The sequence below is a fragment of the Callithrix jacchus genome, chromosome 11 (assembly GCF_049354715.1).
Source record: "Callithrix jacchus isolate 240 chromosome 11, calJac240_pri, whole genome shotgun sequence".
Taxonomy (NCBI): domain Eukaryota; kingdom Metazoa; phylum Chordata; class Mammalia; order Primates; family Cebidae; genus Callithrix; species Callithrix jacchus.
Window position 1 is genome coordinate 8837792 of NC_133512.1, and position 24533 is coordinate 8862324.

At 38.1% G+C, this 24533-nt stretch overlaps 1 protein-coding gene across 13 annotated transcripts in view; it reads left to right on the forward strand.

The window, feature by feature from the left end:
• Positions 1–24533, forward strand: part of SUGCT (succinyl-CoA:glutarate-CoA transferase) — a 723305-nt gene that overhangs the window by 400706 nt on the left and 298066 nt on the right. The window contains exon 14 of one of the 13 annotated variants that reach the window (XM_054237013.2): positions 3665–24288. The exons of 11 other annotated variants lie outside the window; for them this stretch is intronic. In XM_054237013.2, coding sequence (XP_054092988.2) covers positions 3665–3847 — 183 coding nt within the window. In that variant the 3' untranslated portion in view covers positions 3848–24288. Of the gene's footprint in view, positions 1–3664; positions 24289–24533 lie in introns of those variants that run through there. One more of the 13 variants, XM_017975136.4, reaches the window with a different exon arrangement.

Below are 24533 nucleotides of genomic sequence, written 5' to 3' on the forward strand. Positions count from 1 at the left end.
GATCACCTAGGGCCTGGTGATGGCCTGCGAGGACAGCTGGAATGGCTCAAACCTCCCCCCGCCACCAACTCATCTGTCATGATTACCATGCGTTGGGGGTTTGCCTGGCTTGCTCCACTCATTTCCTTTGTCAGCATGACTAAGATCAAAGTGCAAGTAGGATACATAAATGATAACCTAGAACTTTGCCCAAACACATAGGCTACGATCTGGGTGACATCTTCCATCATACTTTCCCCACAGGCACGGAAGGAAAAGGGCAAATTATGTTTAAGTATAGCCTTTCTTGCCCAGCCACTTTCAGCCCCGCATCCCCACCTCACCTCCCTGGCTTTGTTTCCTGAACCCATCATAGTTGTATTAATCAATTGGTTCAGGGATTTGAGATTTCCTGGCCTAATCACAGGATTGGGGAAATCCTGATTTCTGTTTATATGAAACTGTGGCTGTGATTGCAGACCTTGTACCTGGCTGAGCTTGCATCTTTCCTTCCCTATTCAGAGTGTCAGATGGTTCTGGCCACTCTCCTGAAGACTGGGACTGAATGATCTTTGCATGTCTGTTGAGCAGAAGATAATTTACTTGCAGAATGTATTTTTTTTAAATAATACTGACAAAAACTGTTCAAAATGGTAACAATAGTTTATGGAAATATTTAGGCAGGTAATTATTACTTTTGGAATTGTGCTCCCGATTCAAAGGCAAAATACCTTGCAGTGCGTCTGAGTTTACTTTTGCCATGCTGTATACGTTCTCTCTTCAAAATGAATACGGACGCATTAAAGAAAGGATGACATGAATTTGGGGTATGGGTGCAAGTTAGGGAACTACTAGAAATTAACTAAGAATTATTCCTTCTGAAAATAACATTCAGATAACACAAAGGGTATTTAGTTAGCAAAATGTATATGATCTCTGGGACGTTGTCTCTGAGTGTTGCATTATACAGAATAGACATGAAAAGTTGCCGTTGAATGCTGTAGCCCTCGGTCAATGCCATTGAACGTGCATGTTTTCTCTATCGAGATAATTTTTTATTTTTTATAATAATATATGAGAATTTCTCCATGAATTTACAGAAATCACAGCTCATCCATGTGATTTCTTTCTAAATACAGATATCTATATATTGATTTGTATTTATATATGTCTACCCTTTACACACATACTGACAATCATTAACTTATAGTAAAAAGCTAAACATGTAGACTCTTTCCACACCATCTATCTCCTTTCCTAAGCTGCCACATTGTGTGTGTATGTGTGTGTGTGTGTGTGTGTGTGTGTGTGTGTGCACAAGCTGTGCTATGTTTCAAATGTTCTGTTTTCTTTCCCAGAAACTATTGGTGCATTTTGGAAATATTGAGAATGCCCCAGTGCTAGCATCCCCCATATCAGATAGTGGAGCAGCCCTGCCCTGGGAGCTTAGACAACTCAGATTAGATCTTCCCAGTGGGCTAACCAGGCACCTAATGTCTTTCTGTTTCATCTTCCTCACCTGTAAAATGGCTATCTCAAGCAATGACATTTAGGAGGATTAAATTAAAAGAGCTAATGGGTGAAGAAAAATTGATTAGTGCATTGAACTCTGGCTCTGGGGTCTGCAGATCTGGATTTGAATCTTATTTCTACTTTAAAGCTGTGTGACCTTAGGCATTGCATTTAATTCTCTGTGCTCAGCAATAAATGTTGTAAGGCATATAATTAGCATAGTGCCTGACACATTATAAGCACTCAATAAACACTTGATATTAATGTTAAATTGTAAATCTGTACAGATGATAACTTTTTTTGGTGAGCTGATAATAAGATAATACCGAATTCTGATGGTAGATGGTTTCCCTAAATGTAACAGCGGATATAGAGAGTCTAGTGGCATGTAGATTGTCATTTTGTTCATTCAGAACCTGCCAACTCGTTAGGGAATCAGTGTATTTGTAAGTTTGAGCTAAAAGTGTGATTGGATATATTTTTCTTAAAGACACCTGGAATCATTTAGCTCATCCATGTTTTAGAACAATTCTATGGTGAATGTGAGAGTTAAACAGCATTGTATAGTTGTAGCTTCTCTTACTATGTTTTATTGTGTGGATAATTTTACAGACGAGGTATGTTTCATTTATTGTTATCTACAGTCTGCATAAAAGTGTTCCCTTGACTTCCCCTAGACATGTGTTTGTCATATACTGAATTTATGTCATGTATGTCAGAGTTTCTCATATATTTTCCTCCTATCAACAGTTGTACTTCTGAGCCTAACAGATTTTTCCTCTTCCAGCATCTCTCCTTTCTAATCCATTTTGCAAAACTTGACAATCATTTACCTAAAGCATGACTTCTGTTTATTTCACTCTTCTGCCTAATGTTTCCTCATCCTGACCTTAATGCCTGTCCCCACAATCATATGTTCATTTCACCGTTCTGCATATCCTGGCCCATAAAACTGCTATTCCTTCATAAATTATTCTTTAATATATTCACAGCCACTACTCAACAGTTTTTGTGTAGGAAATATCTTGTGTCCTATATAGTATTTGACATATGATCTCAAAGTAGTGCAGCCTGCCCTCGTTCTCTTTTGACCGGTATTTTCTGAGGCAGCGTGGGTATTTATGAGCCCCCAGAGCTGGACCAGTTTCCAAAGAAAATGGAAGATCAAGAACTCCGAGAACTTCCAGGAAATGGATGGGAAGATGGCCAGCTCTCAGTGGTCCAGGCTGCATTCTCTGATCAATGAAACCCTTCCTATCTGTCGTTGTCTTTTTCCACTGAATGGGTCACATGGAATTCTGAGCTCAGCTTGTTGTTCACAAAAGTCTGCTCTTCAGATGACTGTCCCTTCATCTTGTCTAAACTTCCTTCTCATTCCTCAGTGTTATTCACTCCAGACCAGGAGTGTGGAAGTGTGATGCTGGGTAGGCAGCCTGGTTCCAGGTAACCTGGTGCATAGTGCTCTGTTGAGCTTTCACGGGCCCACGATCTTGGGTGTGGTAGAACAGTGTCTCTCGAACTTAAGCAGGCATCAGAATCTCTTGCAGGGCTGGTTAACACATAGCCTGCTGGACCCCACTTCTGAGTGTCTGATTCAAAAGTAGGGTGTACAGTGTGGGGCCTGACGGTGTGTATTTCTAATACTTTTTGGGGAACTTGTGACAAATTCCAATATTCCAACAACATTGTAAGGAAGTACAATATTGCTGAGTGGTATGATTGTGAAAGTGCTCGATATCTTCATATCTCTGTGTGGCTGCTCATGTCTGAATGTTCTTGCAGGCTTTCCCCAGGTCTTTCCATTTACAACATCTAGATCAAATACTACTTCTTTCATGATGTTTTTGTGACTCCTTTAACCATGCATAAAGCATTTGCTGTTACTCTTCTCTCTAACTTCTTTGCAATGTATTTGCCCCTCTTATAATATTTATCACCATGTACCCTACGTAAAGTATGCTTGTCTTTATGCCAATACATAATCTTCTTGAAGGTGAGTGTATTGGTCTCATTCATCTTGCTTCTTTGAATGCTTGGTACGGTGCCTTATATGCAATACATATTGTTGGCCTTGTGCCCAGATCCCTCGAGTCCACTTTTTCACCTCTGTAAGTCTATCTGCCACCTTTAGCACACTTTGTTCCTAACAACTTGAACTTGTAACTTTCTCCAGAGGACTGAACTTGAATACTGGAGCCACTTCACTCAGACATATGGAAATCTGGGATTGTCTAGAAGTTTGTCTCCACAGCAGAGTTATCTGCAGTGTTATGTTGCAGAGTGGTGCAGCAGTATGAAGGCCCTGTTTCCTTGCCTTGAGATGGACACACTACAGCTTTCTGCAGGATCAGGCTGAGGCAGACCCTTCAGACCCTTGTTTGGATTCTTCCCCTTCTTGGCCCCACTTTCCTTATTCCCTTAACTGATTTCTCCTGGGAGCACTTCCCTAATAAATCGCTTGCACACAGACTCTTGTCTCATGGCCTGCTTCAGGAGAACTAGCAGGTGTTGTGTGAATATTTGCAGAATGAATGAATGCTTCAAAAGGAGTATAGCATAATAGGAGCATGGATTCTGTAGCCAGACTGCCTGAATTTAAATCCTAGTTCTACCACTTAGCAGCCACGTGACTTTGAATAAGTCATCTAACTTTTTTGTGCTTCAGCTTTTTTATTCATATACTGAAGCTAAAATAGTACTTTATATGGGGTTGTTATGAAGATTAACTAAATTAATACTTTTAAAGCCTTTGGAACAGTTTCTGGCACATAATAAGTGGTAGTTTAGTGTTTGCAAGAATAGATTAAAAATAAATGCATTAAATGACATTAAAAACATAAATAAGTGGAAAGACATCTTGTGATTATGGATTGGAAGACTATATTATTCAGATGATGCTACTACTCAAAGTGATCTCCAGATTTAATGCAACCTCTATCAACATCCCACTAGTGCTTTTTACAGAAATTAAATACCCATCTTAAAGTGAGCTCAAATAGCCAAAACAATCTTGTAAAGGAACAAAGCTGGAAGACTAACACTTCCAAATTGCAAAATTTACTTCAAAGCTATAGGAATCAAAACAGTATGGTCTGGCAGAAGGATAGGCATATACAGACTAATGTAATAGTCTATATATTATATAGACTATTCTATATTTTACCCCACACATACGGGGTAAAAGCTGAATTTTAAGCTAGGTGCTAAGACTATTCAATGAAACAAGGAAAGTCTTTTCAACAAAAGTGTGTGGAAAACTGATCTCCACATGCAAGAGCATGAAATTGTATCCTTACCTTAAGAGATAAAGGTATAAAACTCTTAGAAAAAAACATAGGGGGATGTCTTCATGACATTGTATTTGGCAATGATTTCTTGGATATGACATCAAAGACACAGGCAATTAAAGAAAAAATAAACAAAGTGGACTTCATCAAAATTAAAAATTTTTGCACATCAAAAGACACTATTAAGGCCAGGCATGGTGGCTCATGCATGTAATCCCAGCACTTTGGAATGCTGAGGTAGATGGATTACCTGAAATCAGGAGTTCAAGACCATCCTGGCCAAAATAGTGAAACCTCATCTCTACTATAAATACAAAAATTAGCTGGGTGTGGTGGTGTATGCCTATAGTCCCAGCTACTCAGGAGGATGAGGCAAGAGAATCACTAAACCCAGGAGGCAGAGGTTGCAGTGAGCCAAGATCACACCACTGCACTCCAGCCTAGGTGACAGAGCAAGATGTTGTCTTAAAAAAAAAAAAAAAAGACACTCTCATGCAAAAGGACAACTCACAGAATGGAAGAAAATATTTGTAAATTATACATCTGATAAGGTATTAAGAACCTCTATCAGTCAACAACAAACAACTCAATTAAAAAATGGTGAAAGGTCCTGGATAGAAATATTTCCAAAAAAGATAAACAGATGAAAACAGGTCAATAAGCAGATGAAAAGATGCTCAGCATTATTAGTCATTAGGGAAATGCAAGTCAAAACACAATGAAATACCATTTCACACTCATTTGATGGCTATTACAAACAAAACAGCAAACCAGAAAATAACAGGTCTTGATGAGGGTATGGAGTAATTGGAACCCTTGTGCAATGTAGGAATGTAAAATGGTGCAACCTCTGTGGAAAACAGCTTAGTAGTTTATCCAGAAGTTAAATATAAAATTATTGTAAGATCTATTAATTCCACTCCTGGGAATTACTCCCAGAAGAATTGAAAGCAGGGACATGGATACTTGCATACCAGTGATCATAGCAACATTAGTCACAATAGTCAAAAGATGAAAACAACTCAAATGTCTGTCAAGGATGACTGGATAAACAAAATGTAGTATGAATGAAGTTCTGATATATTTTACAATATCAATGAACTTTGAAACATTATGCTAAGTAAAATAAGTAGGGGCAAAGGACAGATATCATTGGAATTCCACATATATGAGGTGCGTAGAATAGGCAAATTCATAGAGATTGGAAATAAACTAGAGGTTACCAGGCTTCTAGTGGTGGGGTGGGGAGCAAAGTGAGAAGTTGTTTAATGAGTAAAGAGTTTCTGTTAGGGATGTGTAAAAGTTCCGGAAAAGCGGTGATAATTGCACAACATTGAGAATGTACTTAGTGCAACTGAATTGTGTGTTCAAAATGTTACTTTACCACAGTTTAAAAAAACATGAATTCTGGTCTTGCATTTTGTTATTCCTGCTCTGCCTCTGGGACGTTGATATAGGCATCACTAACGCTGCTTTTCTCTCTCGTGCGGGAAGTTCCTGTGAATTGCCTATGAGCATTTAAACAATATGCTTGGATATCTATGAATTTTCTATGAATTTTTAAACATCCAGTTAAGAACAGAGGAATAAAAGCACTGTATACAAACATGAACAAATAAAGGAATGATTAGATTATTTGAAAATTCTTTAGGTTTACTCATAATTTGCAATAACCCTGTGAGTGCAGTGAGTCCAGTTTAATTATGGATACCATAAAGCAGTCTGAACCTAGAGTTTTCTTCAGCTTTACTGCTTATGATTTTATAAAAGCACTCCACATGGGTCCACTTGGTTTGAGCTTATAGGCGAATTGGTCTCCAGCCATATGCTCCATCTCCTTATGTGTCACACCTCTCCATCAGAGCTGAAATGTTCCCCTGAAGAGAAACTTTTTAAAAGCCCACAAACTCCAATTTAGCCTTTGGCAATCATTGTGTTGTGGTGTTTGAGTGTTTTAGACTTAGTAATAAATAATGTTTTAAAACTTCCAATGTTGTATGTCTTATTTGTCGTGCTGTTTGTATCTATGGGCAACAGCCCTGGACATGACAGTCCATGAAATGCGATAAAGTCAGGTTACGATTGTCCTACCTGTCCCATAGCCTCACATTTCCCTCATTTTTATCATAAATGGCTAAACGAAATGAGAAGAAAGGGGATGAGAAAGTGTATTGGTTTGTGAGACAGTGTCCCTCCAGGAGGCAGTTGGTAAATTTGGCTAATCTCTATAACCTTTACTCTGACACACTTTTACATCCTTGTTTTCTGTACTTGTATGTTATTATCTTAAAGACTTCTTGGTTTTCATCTGGGAAGCCCAGTACTGTGGATATGTGGGACGGAGAACTGACCCATTTAAGTATATTTCATTTATATGAAATTTCATTAAAGAGAATGCATTAGCAACAAAAGGCCAAATTCCATTTAACAAGAACTTTTGAAACTTTCACCACTGTCACTCTTATTTCAAACAAAACTACTTTAAGTCTGTTCTGGAATAAGACAGTGTGTAAAGAGATAATAAAATATGTTAAGCTAATGCAAAAGTTTTGGGCTCTGGATATGTAATGATATATTTTAACCTTTTCTATTTTGGATTCAGATCAGGTCTTCTGTTGTGGATCAATGGTTCCTAGGTGAAGGGTAGTTCGCTATGAATCATCCTATTTAAAGCATCTTGTTGCTAGTGGTTCTGTCCTTGAAGAGTGTAAGTATAATACATCTCCCCACCTTCTCTGCATGGAGTTAGCTATGACAAGAAATGAGTGGCCCTAAACATACAGCTAGGTTTATCACATGAGCGTGTAGCTGATTCCCACTGGTTGAACATCCGAGCATTTGGAAAGTGACATGCATGCACATATATTTACATGCACACATCATATGCGCATGCATACATGTTTTTCCCTCTACTTTTTGGATGGAGAAACTTGCAGAAAATGAAATGTCCAGTGGACAGAGAGACAGTAAAAAGAATGGCATGGGATAAAAGGCAGCACAGAGATGTAACTTGTAAAACTAGTTTCTTCTTATTTCCTTTTCCCACGGAAGACAAAGAACCATTCCTGCCTAGGGTTAATAGTGTTAGAACATATTCCCTTATGGCAAACACAGAACTCCTGGAATATCTTTTAGGAATGATGTATCTTAAGGTGAAATCCGATACTCCAAGGATCTTAGAGTCCTAAGTAGAAACTATACTGATAGAGACAAATTGGTTATTTCCACCCAACCCTCCAAACTTCACTGTTTGGCTTTTATTGAAAATTGAAAGTATGTCTTTATTTATTTACTTTCATTGCAAAACTTGTATGGTAAAAGTTTGTTGATGTACAGCGTATCCCCAGAGGGAAATTACTAGAACTAACAAGACTAGGAATATTTGTTTTCAAGTGGATTTTTAAATTGACCTTGATAGTTTTCAGTGTTTCTTAATTAGTGTTTGCAAATCTGCTGATTTTACGAAAAATCTGTTTCTTGCTGTATTAGAGTATAGCGTCACCACAAAATTAGCATTCCATATGTTGTTTTGTTAAACATCCTTGGTGACTCTCTTTAAATCCTTTTGGGAAATGTTTTGAAATTTGTTGAAACAAATATGCAACACTTGAAAATAAATGGTGATTATCACCACATTGTTCTTTCTTAAAAGCATTGCCTGTGTTTGCACTTAGTAGAAATGCTATCACTGAACACACATCCTTCAGAAATTACTTATGAGAGGGTAAGGCCTAATACAAGCCTTTTTACACAGATAAGGAAAAGCAACTTGCTGCAGAATTCTAGCAATGCCATGATGCTCTGTGTAATAATACATAACTTTACCAAAGGCTGGAGTGGCAAGTCTCATGTATAAAAGACTTTATTAGATATTTTTCCTTCCCTAAATGGAATGAGCAAATTCAGCTTCCTTTTCCTAAAATCTCCTTCAGTTCTCTTAAGTAGAAACAGAGGAACGTATTTCATCTGAAATTGGAGAACTGGGTTGCATCTCATGGTAGTATCACTCATTTTTAACCACTTATTGAAACTGAGAGTCCTGTCTGTGTCTTCATTTTAGATTTAAGATTTAGTCAGCCGGTATATTGAACACCTATTATGTGCCAGGCATTGTGCTTGGGGCTAAAGTTGCTAACAGGAATCAGACAAAAACAGTGGATTCAATAACCCTACTTTGAGGGCATTATAACTCAAGAGGGGAGATAATTTGAAGCAAAAGAGGGCTTTGTGGAGGGGTTCAGGGATGATTCACCAGAGGTGGAGATGCTTAAGCTGAGTCTTAAAAGGTGAATGCCAGTTTATCTGGTAGAGAATGCAGGATATGTCACACCACGCTAAGTGACTGAGGTGTAAAGACTGAGGCACTGAAGTGTAAAGTGGTGTAGAATGCTGGTGTAATAGCAATTTCTTCAGTGGGGCTGGAGCATGGGGTTCGGGACGGGCCATCGGGTGTAGATCTAATACTTTTGTAAAGCTATATGGGTGTTTTCTACTGTGCCGAGGAGACTGAGCTTCAATTTGTAGGATTGAGAGACTGAAGATTTTTGATAAGGGACAGAATTGATCAATGGGGGGAAAGTGGAGAGTTTGAAGACAAAGGTATTAATTAGGAAGCTGTTCTAATAGCCTGGGAGATGATGGTAAGGGCCTGACCTAAATCATAGCTGTGGGATCTATAAAGTTATCCTGTTTAGGTCTGAGAGCTAGGAAGAAGGATCAATTTCACTCTAAGGAAAGAAGGGTCAGATAGAAAGAATGATGATGACCTCCATGGTTTGTGGTATGCAAACCGGGTGCACAGCCACACTATCTATTGTTAAAAGAAATGGTAGACATTTTAAAAGGAAGAAAACGAGTTCTGTTTTAGACATGTTTAATTTGGGGTTACAGTGTAACGGATCAGAAGTATGCATGTTGGCCTTGGTTCTGATAGTTGAAAGATTTTCTTTCTTTCTCTCAGTGGCTTAAGACTTCTACTTTCTATGAGGTAGGGGTCTGAGGAAGGGAGAGGGGTTGAACTCCTGCCCCTCTTCCTCCGCCCAAGTAACAGTGGATCATCATGCGCATGCACGTACCCCTGAAGTGCTCTTTCCACATCCCATCCTCCTCCCATGCTTTCTTATCCGCAGGTGGCCAAAGAGAGGAGCTTGTTGAAGACTCCCCTTTCAGCTGTTACTTTCAGTTCATCTGTCATGTTGTTCCATTTTCATACTTTAAAATTTGTAAAAAATTTTCCTATTTTCTTCTTGCCTGCTTTTATGACAGTTGCCTCTTCCTCCCATGCTCTACCAAAGGTGAAATAGTTCAGATACTGTCTGTTCTTAGAAGGGTTTGACAGTCCTTTGGTACTTGGTTTATGTGGTTGCCTTCTAGGAAATGCTAAAGAAAAGTCATTATTTGGGCTGAGTGTGGTGGCTCATGCCTGTAATCCCAGCACTTTGGGAAGCCAAGGCGGGAGGATTGCTTAAGCCCAGGAGTTTGAGACCAGCCTGGACAACATAATGAGACCTTTTCTCTACCAAAAAAAAAAAAAAGAGAGAGAGAAAGGAAGAAAAGAGAGAGAAAGAGAAAATAACTGGGCACGGTGATGGATCCCTGTATTCCCAGCTACTTGGAAGGCTGAGATGGGAGGATTATTTGAGCCTGGAAGGTCAAGGCTGTGATGAGCCATGATTTTGCCACTGAACTCCAGTCTGGACGACGGAACAATACTGTCTCAAATAATAATAATAATAGAAAGGAAAAGTCGCTATTTGTAGATTATTTGGCCTTTTCTTATTGTTAGGACTAGAGCCTCTTATGGCTTTCTGCTATCTAAGTGGCCTAAGTGGGAGCAGTACTTTCTCTGTGAATGAATTTTATAATTAAATACTACCAATTATTTTAGAACATGATCTGAAAGGCCTACTTGTGTACAGCTGCTGGCACGTAGAGCATACAAAAAACAAGTCCCCCAGAGATGCCGAGGAGACAGACACAGATATAAGTCCTTAAAAGTCCACAGCAGAATGAGTGGATATGTACATACAGAGAAAAAAGTAGCTAGAAGTAAACATACCAAAATATTTCTTATCTTGGGATTGTTGAATTGTAGGTGATTTATTTATTAAAAACATGCAACATCTCAAACAGTAAGCCTACATAACTTTATAATCAAACAACAGTCATTTCATAATAAAACAATAATTATATCTGTAGGGTAGAGGAAAGGAATATACTTGAAATTGCTCTTAATAAGATTTAATTTCAATTTATTCTGTTTAATTGGCTTGTTGTGAATCAGAAACTCAGTTCTTTTTTTACTGGAAATATGTCTGTCCTTTAGATCACCATTTGATATCTTGACTGAGAAGAAAATTGTATAACCTAGAAAGGGCTGAATATTACTGAGCCCTGAGACCTGGGTCAATGACAGCTGTAATGTGACCTCTTATAGGAGAAGCTTGGCCTAACTTATTTTACCCACTGAGAGAAGGAATCAGATCTCCCTAATGGCAACTTTCCCTTTCTGCTAGTGAACTGAGCACTCTAAAAGATCTATTTAGTACTTCAGAGCAGGCTTTTGTATACTGAGAATGAAGACAATTTTGCTGTCTCCAAAATGCCCAATATTATTTAACCTTGTCTAGATAAAAAGCCCTTGCTAACTATGTTCTCATCTAAGTAGCTCTGTCTCCAATGTCCTGTCCTCCAGGAAGAATGGTAATCCAGGATTGATAACCACATCCTTCAACTAGAGAAACTGGATTCCCAAGAAGTGCTGTAGACACTGAAAGTATGTTGTGGGTGTGGGCAGTCGTTATTACCAGAATTGGCTTTCGACAGTTGAAAAATAGGCAGAATTCAGCTTTATTTTCTTCTCCTTTTAGTAGTGTTCTCTCAAGTTTTTACTATTACTCATCCCCTCTTGAGAATCCAATGGATAACTTACCCCTTAGATCTCTTTTTGTCCAGACACTTAAGAAAGCTCCTTTCTTTTGATAGTTATGTTGGCCAAATCTGTTAGTCAACTAATTCATGGGACACACTGATGGCTTGAAGTGGCTAAATTATTATACTGCTCAGGTATATTCTGCAAAGTAAAGGGAATATAGTTTTGATTAATGGTAGATAAGTTTCTGCTGCGGCACAGGTTGTCACCACCATTTCTTATACTAAGTCATCTTTTATTTTCATTCATTCAAATGTCTTTATTGAATATCATTTATATACTTAGTACTGTTTTCAGCATTGTGCTTTATTTTAGATGGAAACCCTATTCATTGGACCACCCTAGTCATTGGACACCGTGATTATCATGACCCTGTTGTGCTCAAATCCTCCGATGTGTTTCCATCATGATCAGCACGAATTCCAGGGCGGAATGATCTAGTCCTATTTACTCCCCTTATCTTATTTTCTCTCTCTATCCAACCTTCTCTGCTGCTTCAGCCACACTGACCCCTTTGATGTTTTCAAGCACACTAAGCAAGCTCCTGCTTTGGCATGCTAGTATTGCCTGTTATATCTATATGGAATATTCTTTTTACAGATATCCGTGGGCCTTAATGGCTCTTTTTATATGACTCTGCTAAAATGTCACCTCAACAGAGAGGTTTCTCTTGATCACCATATTTAAGTAGCATTCCTCATATATTCTCTGTTCTCTTTCCTTGCTTAATTTTCTTTGTAGCAATCAACAACTGGCATATCATACACACACACACACACACACACACACACACACACACACGAATATAAGCTTCATAAAGTCAGTTATTCCTGGCCATAATATATATTCAGTGTATAGTATACATAATATACTCTATGTGTGTTTGTTGAATGACTCTGCTTCCCATGGAGTGTCTACAATGTAGTCTTCTTAATCTTGAGTTCTTATCTTCTGCCCAACACATAACCAAGTAAACAGAGACAGAATATCATTACCACACCAAAAATAATAATTAAGTAGATTCAATCATATGTTCTGAGTACTTAACACAGATACAATTATTATTAGATCTACACATTCCTTTCCTAGGAAGGGCCCTGTTTGCAGGACATTTGGCCGTTGTGACTTTGGTATGGCTCTGCTGTTATTTTTACATGGTGTTAATGTGTTCCTGACATATTTCAAAGACCAGGCTTGTCATTTACTTTGAGGGGTCCCATGAATTTCTCTCTTACACTTTTCAAATGAAATTTCAGAATTGAATCAAATTTATTGTTTCAATCAAAATGGATTTGAATTACAGATGTCTGATCCCTTAAAAACAGAGCTAAAAAAAGAAAGCTTCCATCAACTTCAGTTCTTCTTTGCTTGTCTGCTACAAACCAGAACCAAGGACTTTCTATGAGACTTTAAAAATCTTTATTATGTTAAAAACATTATGCATATTAAGCTAAACACATTATATTTGCTTATATTTGAAGGTTTGTTTCATCGAGGAAGTTGTATAATCCATGAGCAAGTTGTGGATGCTTTCTCAAAATGTGATTATAGCTCATAAAAGTGGTTTTAATTGACAATTTTATGCCATGGAGAGCCTATAGCAATCTTAGATGCACATACCTATATTTATATCTATAATTTATTTTTAAAGATTCCCTATACAACACTATTTTGAAATTACTAAAGGAGTTTTCCTTCCTTTTTGTTATTCATCTGGGTAACCTAAAAAAATATTGCTGTTATATCCAACTGTTGGCACTGTTGCAGGCAACTAAAAGCTTAAGAAAATTATTCCCTCGCCTGTCCCCCACAAAGCCACATCTAAAAAGGTCACAAAAGGAAACACACAATTCAAATAATCTCCATGCTGTATCTAAGATTAACTTGGACACAGATGTTTTAACTTACAGTTTGATCTGGCGTAATATATACATTTAACAAAATCCTGTTTTGTATTGCCTCTATAAACACTGACGTCTGATAAAAGTGTATTGATTTTTCTGCTGTTTAAGAGCTTTTGAACTAGTGCTTAAAGCAGGTTTTCTCCAAGGCCTAAATTAACTCTTTCAGCCTTTGACTATGGTTTCCATGTAGGAGTTTGTATGTGCCTTACAAGTATACAAGTATGTGTTTGTTTATGCTGGTAATGCATTAGAATGACAAACCATTTTGTGGTCTGCAATATTTTACTCAGTAGGGACAATCATTAGACTTTGTTCTTGATTTTTTTCTTAGAAGTTTAAATGATTCAATGCTATTCATTACTGCTCATTTTAGAACCACGCTGTAATCATTATAGGCCTAGATATTATCTGAAAAGTTAGTGAATAGGGGATTTCTTCTAGCACTCTGGGCATTTCAAGGTGGACATCATTCCTCCTCCTCCCCATCCTCTGGTCTTTTGTCCAACCTTAATGTGAGGGCTCTCAAAAAAGTGGGAACATCCATCCAGTTTAAGTCTGTCTTGCTTTCAGAGTTGTTTTCACACTCTCTTCTTTGTTGGCCAACATTCTAACATGTCACAAGTTTCTTTTCTTACTTTGTGTGGGAGCACAGAGCCACACAATTGCAAGTAGGCTTCTCTATGTAAACTGTGTCTTTAGACTAGGTACTTCTTGGGGAAAAATCTCCAAATTTAAAATAGCAAAAGAAATTTCAAATTCAGCCTCACCACAACCTTCTACGGAAGGTCGCTGTCACATGGAATCTCTTATGATGGCATACAAAGAAAGGCCGTAAGTTATGTAAGGCACTAGCTCACATGAGGGCTTATTAGACTTTGTGTCATTTTTAAAAGTCTTCAAATGAATGATACCAACTGAGTCTCAGTATAACTTGGGTATTTTATTAGATATCTCATTTTGCAAATGATGACATCATATCTGAGAAGGGATGAGTGGTAGAGGCAAGAACCTAAATTCTGCATTTTTTTTTTAACCAGCCAGAAAGATATGTGTCTCTAGCTGGATATAATGGAGAAACAAAAATTTGATTCAACAGAAAGCTAGTTAACTGGCTATTTGTGATACCACATTTCTTAATTTTTAAATTATTCAGGTACATAGTAAACATAACCTATAACACTGATAAGAATATTTCTTTATCAGTAAAATACACACACACATGCACACATGCACCCCTCAAGAACAGGGGACAAAAACAGTTTTTGTCCAAACTAGAAACCTATAAGGTTTTGTACAAAGGACTGATACCTTAAGATCTTTCTCAAATAAAACTTATAGAAAATGAAAACTGTTTGAGTGCTTGCTATAAAAAAACAGCTTTCAGGGGAATTTGCTCCTCAGCTCCCAAATACTGCCTCTTTCCTGGGACAGAGCTTCCAAATACACATGGACACCATAGTGGTCATTGGCGGTAACATGGTCTGTGCAGAGCATGGACAAGAAGCATGACTTGTCCAGACATCTTGCCAGAAAATGACATTGTAATGATGCTATGGCTCTTGGGAAACCCAGTACAGGTAAAGTTAATATTTATTATTAGAAAGATGATGGAGATGTTTTACATATTTTCATAGAGATTTTATTTAATTTACATTTTATAAAAGAAAAATATCTTTCTTTAGTTAATAAGTTCCTTTAGTGAGAATTAGAAGCAACAATTAAGCTAAGAGAGCAGCCTCCCTCTGAAGGATTTGGATTTGAATACTGGCTCTGCTATTTCCTAGCTGTGTAACCTTGGGCAAGTTCATTGTCCTTTTTGAGCTTCAGTTTTCTCACATGCAAAGCATAAATAATAATACCTACCTTTAAGGATTGTTTTTAAGATTGTAGAAATACATGCATTGGCCCGAGGTAACTTTTTAAAAATCAAGTACTCAATTTATGTGGAGAATGGGACTTTGGATCATTAAGAGCCTCATTGCACTTTTATGCTGCCAAGGAATTGTTAGTCCTTCACCTGAAATACGAGTTAGCAGGAATGAGATGTAGGGGACAGGGATTTTAGATCTTAAGAAGATGAATCTAAATGTAGGATGTAGGAGATCCTAAGGAAACACTTAGTCTCTTCTTTCCCTCCCATGGTTACCAAACCCTTGGCAAAGAAACTGCTCCCCTGATCAGTAATGTGTGAAGTGTCATCCTTTCACTCAATATCTTTTCCCATGTGTTTTTGAGTTGTATCTACTCATTTTACCCACCAAATTTGCTTTTATTATCTTCATCTTTATAGAGCCAGCACATCTCTACAGGAACTAGCTGAATCTGATTCTGCTTCTTACATCCCTGACAAAACTGTCAACTTCATTTCCATCACAAAATCTTGGTAGCTCTTAAGGGTGTCACAGCTCAATGTTTCCCATCCCAGGTTGAATTGGCACAGCTGGGGCAAAGAGGCACTGCCTTAAGACTAAAGAAGTGAGCAACTTGAACTGACAAATAATTGAGAAAATACAAACATGGGTTTAAATTTCTACTGTAAAATACCAATTGTCTCAACATGGAAGGATCATAAAAAAATAAGCTTTGACTTAACTCATTGATAGTTGAGAGTTACAGTATAAAAAGCAACTAGCCTATCTGTTCCCTTTGACCTGCGGGCTATTCTGATGATAATCATTGCATTAAAAACCTTTAAATCTTGTTAAGCCTTTGATTCTAACCTAAATGCTAAAGTTATTTTTTTTCATTTAATTGATTGGAAAATTTGTTAGGAAAAATGTATGCAGTTATTCTCTCATCAATCTATGAAGTGTGGTATCCAAAGTTGATGTTATGCGGCTTGCTACCGTGAAAAGGAAGGCTGCATTAGCCACATTGTTAAAAAATCGTGTCTTCAAAGCAAAGAAAATGAGAGTTTCAAGAGAAATTGTCTATTAGGGGAGTGGCTCGGTGGTGACTGCATTATATTTTCAAAAAAAAGAACTTTTTTAGTTACCTGAAGTTGACGCTCCTTTTTTCCTTCAGACAGACTTACTTTAAACAGTTTTGGTGGACATATTAATCATTTTGCTCTTTGTTAGTTAGAACATACTAAAACTTACTTTTCCTGAAGGACATAGGATTAAAGTATTTTTTCATTTATTTATTCAACTGATATTTGCTGAGTGCCCATGCACTAGCAGTTACTGTATAAACGGAGTCTTAAAGAAAGGAGGCCCAGCCATGTCAAGAATGGGGAGAATGGAGCTCCCAGCAGGGAGAACAGCATGAGCTGTCCCTGAAGTGGGAAAGCACTTGGCAAGTTTTGCAGAACTGAAGAACAGTGTGGTTAGAGCTTAGTGTGAGACAAGGAGAATGGAACAAGAAGAGACTGGAATGCAGTTAAACGCAGAGGGACTGTTAATGTACATGGAGCGATTGCCCTTAAGTTAAAATGTCACTAGGCTGCTGCACATCTTCTGATACATGTGATGTATTTGTTTTGTGATGTTTCTGATGTCTTTTCCCCAGTTGCTTCCTTCATTGTGTTAATTCTTTGACTTTGCAGGAATTCTAAAATCTGAGTCTAGTAGCATTTCCTTTTTTTCTTTCTAAATAGTCTTCTATTGGGCTGGAGGATTTGATAGCCCCCCTAATTAGGATTATGTCTAAACTAAGAGTAAAACAGGCATGAGTTTGGAACAGGTACACTCTCTGGGCAAAAACTGTAGGCTTTTTTTTTTTTTTTTGAGATGGAGCTTCCCTCTTGTCACCCAGGCTGGACTGCAGTGGTGCGATCTCAGCTTACTGCAACCTCCGCCTCTTGCAATCTCCGCCTCCTGGATTCTAGTGATTCTGTTGCCTCACCCTTCCAGTAGCTGGGATTACAGACACCTGCCACAATTCAGGGCTAAAAAGCTTTAGGCTTTAATAAATGTACCACACTCCTTCTGGGCCTCAGTTTCCTTATCTGTAAAAGCAGACTACTGATCAAAATACCACATAAAGGCCCTTTCAATTTGTAATTTTACTTACAATAAAAGATCTTTAAAACATATTGCGTTTTATTATGCTTGCCCTTGACATATCTTAATTAACTGCATGCATTAAATACTGTTTAAAATAACAGCATCCTCAAAACATTAATATTGACCAAAGTAAAGTAAAAAATTGAAGTATTGAGAACTACTGTATAAATGAGATTATTTATTCTATTACATTTTTTCTTTATCTGACTATGAAATTTGTTATGAGAAAATGTGAACTCAAGTGCAAATTAGTTTTGAGTTCCATGTCTAATCATTTCTTAATTTGGTGAATGCATGTCATTATTTTCTTATTCCAAAATTTTCAGTTCTACATTTTCTGTACACAGGAGTGTTACAATTGTTCATGAACACACAAATATTATCTCTGAAGGGAGAAGCTGTTGCTTTGGTTTTCCTGTCAACAACAGCATTTGCCATAGTATTTTGAACAAAATAAATGCTCAAGAAAATGTTGTTTGAATGAATGCATCAATGAGAAAAATTCCTTGGCTTGAATCTGACTTAAATATTTGCTAAATGGATCAAGCGCCACCACCGAGCTACTTTTCTATCTTCAGAAAAATTTTTATCAGGCACCAGTTACTTAAAAATAAAGCGTGAATCTGCGGTATTCTTAAATTCTTTGGGATTATGTAGGAATGTGTAAAATGATGTTCAAGAGTCTCAGGGGAAAAGGGTTAGTAAGCAACACTTACATAGAAATGAAACTGTTTCAGACAGTGGTCAACCTCAGCAAAGTATTTGCAAAATAGCAATCGAGTGACTGCTCTCCTTTGCTTTGGGGGTCAGAAGCTGTCCACTTACCTTACTCCTCACTAATTGCAGGGAGGGATGAGTGGAAAGCAGGGCACTGGACGAGTGCTGACAGCTGTCCCAAACATGGCGTCTTGTTTCCTGTGGGCCCAGGTCTGCTTAGCATTATGCAGTGCTTAGGTTCGTTCGTTGTGGTCAGTGTTTGCTGGGAGGTGTATGAGACACTGGCTTTCCAGGAGGAAAACTCCTGGATATTTTTATACCAGGCATACAAATTTGAGTGCGGAAAATTGATTGTAAAAATTCAGGAGGGAAAAAGAAAATTTTTTGGTGTGGCAGCAGGGAAAATATTTCTTTTGCCTCCCCAAAGAAAAAGAAATTCTGCAGGGCTCAGAGTTTGTATATGAAAAGAGATAAATTCATTCCTAGAAATATTTTGGTATCACTGGCTCTCAGGTGGCTCATGTTCCATTCATTGGTGGTCAGAGCTTTCTGGGAGTTAAGGAAGGAGAGGTGAGGAGTTCGAGGGGAGAACCTCACATATAAGCGGGGCACGTTTCGTGTGATATAACAATCACTGAGCCCCCTAGCAAGTAGTGGAAATTATGTATTAAATTAATCTGTGTCTAACTTTAATGAGGATTATCTTCAGTTTAAAAAGCAAAAATGGAAAAAAGCATCTGGTGAAAAATCCTTCACACCTCTGGAATAAATTTATGATTTTAATCTCATCATATTATCCTAAAGTTTAAAGTCTTAACTTTTTCTTAGGAATAAGCAGCTAAATTGATGGTGCGTCAGGTCGCTACTGGCTTTCAATTTCAGGGATGCTGTGGTGAATGAAGGATGAAAGGTGTGTCTGAGAAAAACTTGAGCCTATCTAATTATTTCCAAGTCAAATTGTGTCATTGGTAGCATCCACTGCGCCATCAGACTCCTGAGAAAGAAGAGAAGACAGGATACATGCATGGAGGCACGTGATTCGTCTTGAAGTCGTTTGTCCTCTGAATTATTTGGAGAGCGGGCTGAGAAACCCTGGGACTAAGGACGTAGGGTAGAGTAATAAAAATGCACCCTATCACAATGTCTAAGCACAAATATTCACTTTTCGTTTCAGCTTAAGCTGTGATCTCTCAAAACTGCTTGTTCAGCCTTTCTTAATACCAGGGTAACTTAAAAACAAATCCCATCTTCTACCAAAACTGCTTTAGGAAGCAGCTCCTCTGGGCCCTGGCTTTGACAGGATTCACTCTGAAATGGTCCTGTTTCATCCAACCAATATAGCAAATCTGTTACTTTTATAACAGAAGAATCTGACAGGATTTTCCAGAGGCCAGCTGTGGATCTTTAGATTGTCGTCATGTTACTCAGAACAGAACAACTGTTTGAATCAAAGCCAAAGATGTCCTTGAATCATTTGGTATCAGGGCACTAATGAGCTCTGCAGACATTTCAGATTCCTTTTCCTTCCCATCCCTTCCTCCCCATCCACCTTACCCAGGTGTGACTTAATCCAGTCTATTTTTCCCCTAAGTAATAAGCTGTGACACACATACGCTCATGCACACACATACATATAGACATAAGATTTATAGGTGTATAATCTGTTTTGTATGGTGAAGTGAGGTTTCAAAACAGTGGTTTTTCAAGAGAAGCAGCAGAATTTTCATTGACCTATTTTAATTAATAGATAGGTAGAAGTAGAGCTTTGATTTTCATTGTGTTCTATAGTTTTTAGAAATGACAAGTTCCTTAATGATCTGTTAAGCCAACTCTGAGTTTTTGGAGATGAGAAAACTGAAGCTCCGAGTTTGAAGAGATTTACCCAAGATCCCCCAGGTAGCATCTGGTAGAGCTGGACTCAAGCAGGTTATTGAATACTGGGTTCTTTTTCCTCTATAGTACACAGTTTGAGAGGCTTATTCATGTTTCTTACTTTCTCCATTTTTCTTGTGCTTAAAACTGTCTGTTATAAATGGGCAAGTTTTATTCACCTATGATGTTTCTTTTTCTTGTTTTTCATGGCAAATTGATGAAATTGTGTTATTCCGGAGTCATGTTATATGAGCACATGTAATTTCAGTCTGTTATGCTCACTGTTCCCTGCCTCCTACCCCACTACATCTGGGTGATGAATTCCCACTTATAACCAGAGCTCAAGTCCTCTGTGAGTCTCTACGCAAAACAAAACCTCCCCTGGATACTCACCTTCCCTCACCCTTGGCAACTGCTCCTCTCTCTACTCCAGCAAGACTTTGTATATGGAAGCATGAGCATTCCTACATTCTATTGTATATATTTATTCATTAGCTTACCTCTTTTTTATCCCCAGTTCTACAACATTGCAAATGAAATTCTTTATAGAGCAACCCCCTACATAACTTAAGACTGTTCTAACCTTTATTTCAAATTTCATTTCTGAAGATGTATTATGTCATCTTGAAGGTGGGCCTCCTAGTTTGCTGTTATTCTTGTTGTTGTTGTTTTTGAGCCAGAGTCTCGCTCTGTCACCCAAACTGGAGTGCAGTGCCATGATCTCGACTCACTGCAACCTCTGTCTCCCTGGTTCAAGAAATTCTGTTGCATCAGCCTCCCTAGGGATTAACCACGTCTGGCTAATTTTTGTATTTTTAGTAGACAGGGGTTTCACCATGTTAGTTGGGCTGATCTCAAGCTCCTAACTTCAGGTGATCCACCTGCCTCAGCCTCCCAGAGAGCTGGAATTGCAGGCGTGAGCCACTGTGCCTGGCCAAGCCTGTTAGTTTAAGCTTCCACAAGATTGTGAATTAGCTTCCTACTTTTTAACCAACATTTATTGAGCATCAAGTACTGTGTTACAAATAACCCTGCGGCTTGCTTTTGCAGACATTATCCCATGAAATATTCACAATAATCCTGGAGAGTTAGGTTGGCCTAACTTATGTATAAATACAGAAACAGAGCAGAAAGAGGGTACATCTTTTGTAAAGTCTACTGAGTATCTACATCTGAGATTCAAACTCAATCATTTGAACCAGTGTTTAAGATCTCTACCCCTCTACCCTGCATCCCTCCTTATCTCATTAAGCAGATTTTTTTAGTATGCCTATACTTCAACAAGATAGAAGCAGGATTGAGGGGGAGGTGTTGGGAGAAGTTTTGGAGTAAATTCTTTGGATTGTCTGCCTCAAACATACCCCTCCAAAAGTCATCACTACCAATATGAAAGTGTAAACTGTTATACGTCTTAAAGAAGAGGACTCAGGCTCCCTCGGCTCTCTGGTATTGTTGCCTTATTTACTGTTTATCATTTGTCTGATTTAATTTCTTACCAACATTACTTTTTGAAAAAACTAACCACTGAAAGATAGTTGCTAATTATCGCAGAATAATGAAGAAGAGGGGATGGCATATTCAAATTACTAGTTGATTCAAAATGTAGAAGGTGATGTCTGATAGCTTCCTCCCACCAAATTCTTGTCAGAACTCTATTTAACAGCAAACATACATTGCATCTACTTTTTCCTCTCACATCTTTTAATCTCAGAATTTCTTTTGGTTCATTAAGTGGCAATATGTAAAATGGTAAAAGAAGCGAAAAATTTCTTAGGTTTCCATCACTTGTACCTGAAGAATTAAGAGTTTTATGAGGTTGGGTATGGTGGCTCATGCCTGCAATCCCTGCACTTTGGGAAACTGAGGTAGGAGAATCACCTGAGGTCAGGAGTTCAGACCAGCCTGAACAACATGGTGAAACTCCATCTCTCCTAAAAATACAAACATTAGCCGGGCATCATGGCACACACCTGTAATCCCAGCTACTCGGGAGGCTGAGGCAGGAGAATTGCTTGAACCGGGAACGGGAGGTAGCAGTGAGCTGAGATCATGCTATTACACTCCAGCCTGGGTGACAGAGCAAGACTGTGTCTCAAAAAAAAAAAAAAAAAAAAGAGTTATGTGTAACCATGTAATGCTTCTCCCATGTTGTAAAAACTAGACAGTATCACTGGGTTGTGCCAAGTCAGCCCTTTATAATTCACTGTTGCTCATGTTTTGCATCTATCATATCAGTTAGTACTAAAAAGTATAACACAGGCCCTTTCATTTACATAAAATAAAAAATAAGACTCATGAAGCTTATTGAGCTTTTTAAATAACTCAGCTCTAGTGGCAGAGCAGGAGTGCGTTTAAAAGCATGAATGAAAAGTGATGAGAAGTATTTATCTGTTGATAGAACAGCAGCAGCCTGAAGGTTGACTCTTCCTGTAGCTTTGAACCATTTGATTGCTATTTGTCTTCTCCCTTTCAACTGTCAAACAAGGGAAGCAGGTTTTGTAAAGGCAATAGAGAAAGAAAGGGAAAGGGGTCTTCCCTCAGCAGAGGAAAATGTTTCTTCGATTTGGTTTGCTTAGAAGCTATTTTATCCCACCAAAAGGATAAAAAAATCTCTCCCATGTGTGGAGAGCAGGGAACATGTAGTCAGGGAAATTGGAGGTTCTTGGAGACCTAAGTGTTAATGAAGAATTATACATGTAAGTCTGGCATGAAAGGTAGGCATGGAGCATGGCTGTTCAAAATGTAGCTACTGGTCAGAGCAGTCCAGCTGGTAAACCCGACCAGAGGCAGGAGTTGCCAGGATTGTCTTTGATTTGTATAGGCAACGACTTGGCTGAGTTTTGTTAGAGCCATTGTTTTCAAATTTTTTTTTTTATCATTTGAACTCTTTTATCAAATAAAATATCAATATATAAAACAGATAGTAGCAGAGGTGCTCTGGTTGCAGTAGGGGAGAAGGCCTGCCTCCTAAGCTTCACCTTCCCTCTAGTAGCAGATGCTCAAGCATCAGATTTCCCCAGGAAATAATTCAGAAACAATACAAGGAAAAGTGATTGGTGAGATCCCTTATCATCCTATTTTTGGGGGGCTATAGGGAGTGATGCTCAGACTAGCATAGCCCCAGACCAGAAGCATCAGGATTACTGTGAACTTCTTAGACATGCAAATTCAGAATCCAGATCTCTTAGGTGGCGCCCAGCAACTGTGTTTTAATAAGACCTGCAAGTGTCAAGACCACCAAAGTTTGAGAACCATTACTAGAGCAGTAGTTCAGAACTTAAGCTTTCTCAGATCCATTGTGTAACTGAATCCTCAGAGAAGCAGGCACCACTTGCAAGGATGGAAACACCTATGAGAGAAAATGCGGCAGGAGCTGGAAAAGACTGCGAGAGCTACTGAAATTCATGTATGTCTACTCTGAGTAGAGGAGAGATGGAAGGAAATTGGGTGGAAGCATCCCTATTAGTTCTAATATCTGGGCATCTTGTAATTGGTCTCCATTATTTGTAATTTCTCTTGCAAATGCCATATTTTCCTGGACTTTTTTTTCCTGTGGCATGTTGGGGGCAGTTATGTAGAGTAAATTTAGATTGGTTTCTAGTCATGAATGATCTTTTTCGTAGACTCTGTATTTTGATATACTCCCCTGAAGAGTGCTGTTTTTTAAAAATAGTCATTTCATTTTGCTGGACTCAAACTGTCCAGCAAAAGAACTAATCTTGGCTGAGTTCTTTTAGCTTTAGCTATCAGTGCTATGTGCACATCACAGGGTCAGCCACAGTTGGAACAAAGTTTGTAGACTCTGCATTTTGGGCTGTCTCCTATCTGGAATTTCCCCTTTGCTTTCCAGTAGCTGTAGTGTCCTTGATTTCTATTCTCTGGTTCTAGTAAGACTGTGCTTTTTTCATGGGAGTTTTATTCTCCTCTCATGGATCTGACCATTTTTTGTTTATTTCTTTATTTTTTGCTTTAAGTATCTTATGGTTTGGTATATTTGGATTCTTTACTGGAATGTGTATGCATATGTAGATATTCATAAATTATGCCTTTATTATTATCCCTTTCTTTAGTGTTTTGTCCTCAAATTTTACCTTATTTTGTTATTAACATTGCTACTTCTACCTGCTTTTTATTTGCATTTGCCTATCTCTTTACTCATTTATTCATGTTAAATCTTTATTGCTTTAATTTTTAAACATCTAATTTGTCAATCTTTTAAAAAATGAGATAATTATGACCATTCACGTTTATTTGACTGATGATATACGTAGGAGCGTTTTTCTCCATTTTACTTTACACTTACTATTTATTTCCTTCTTTTCTC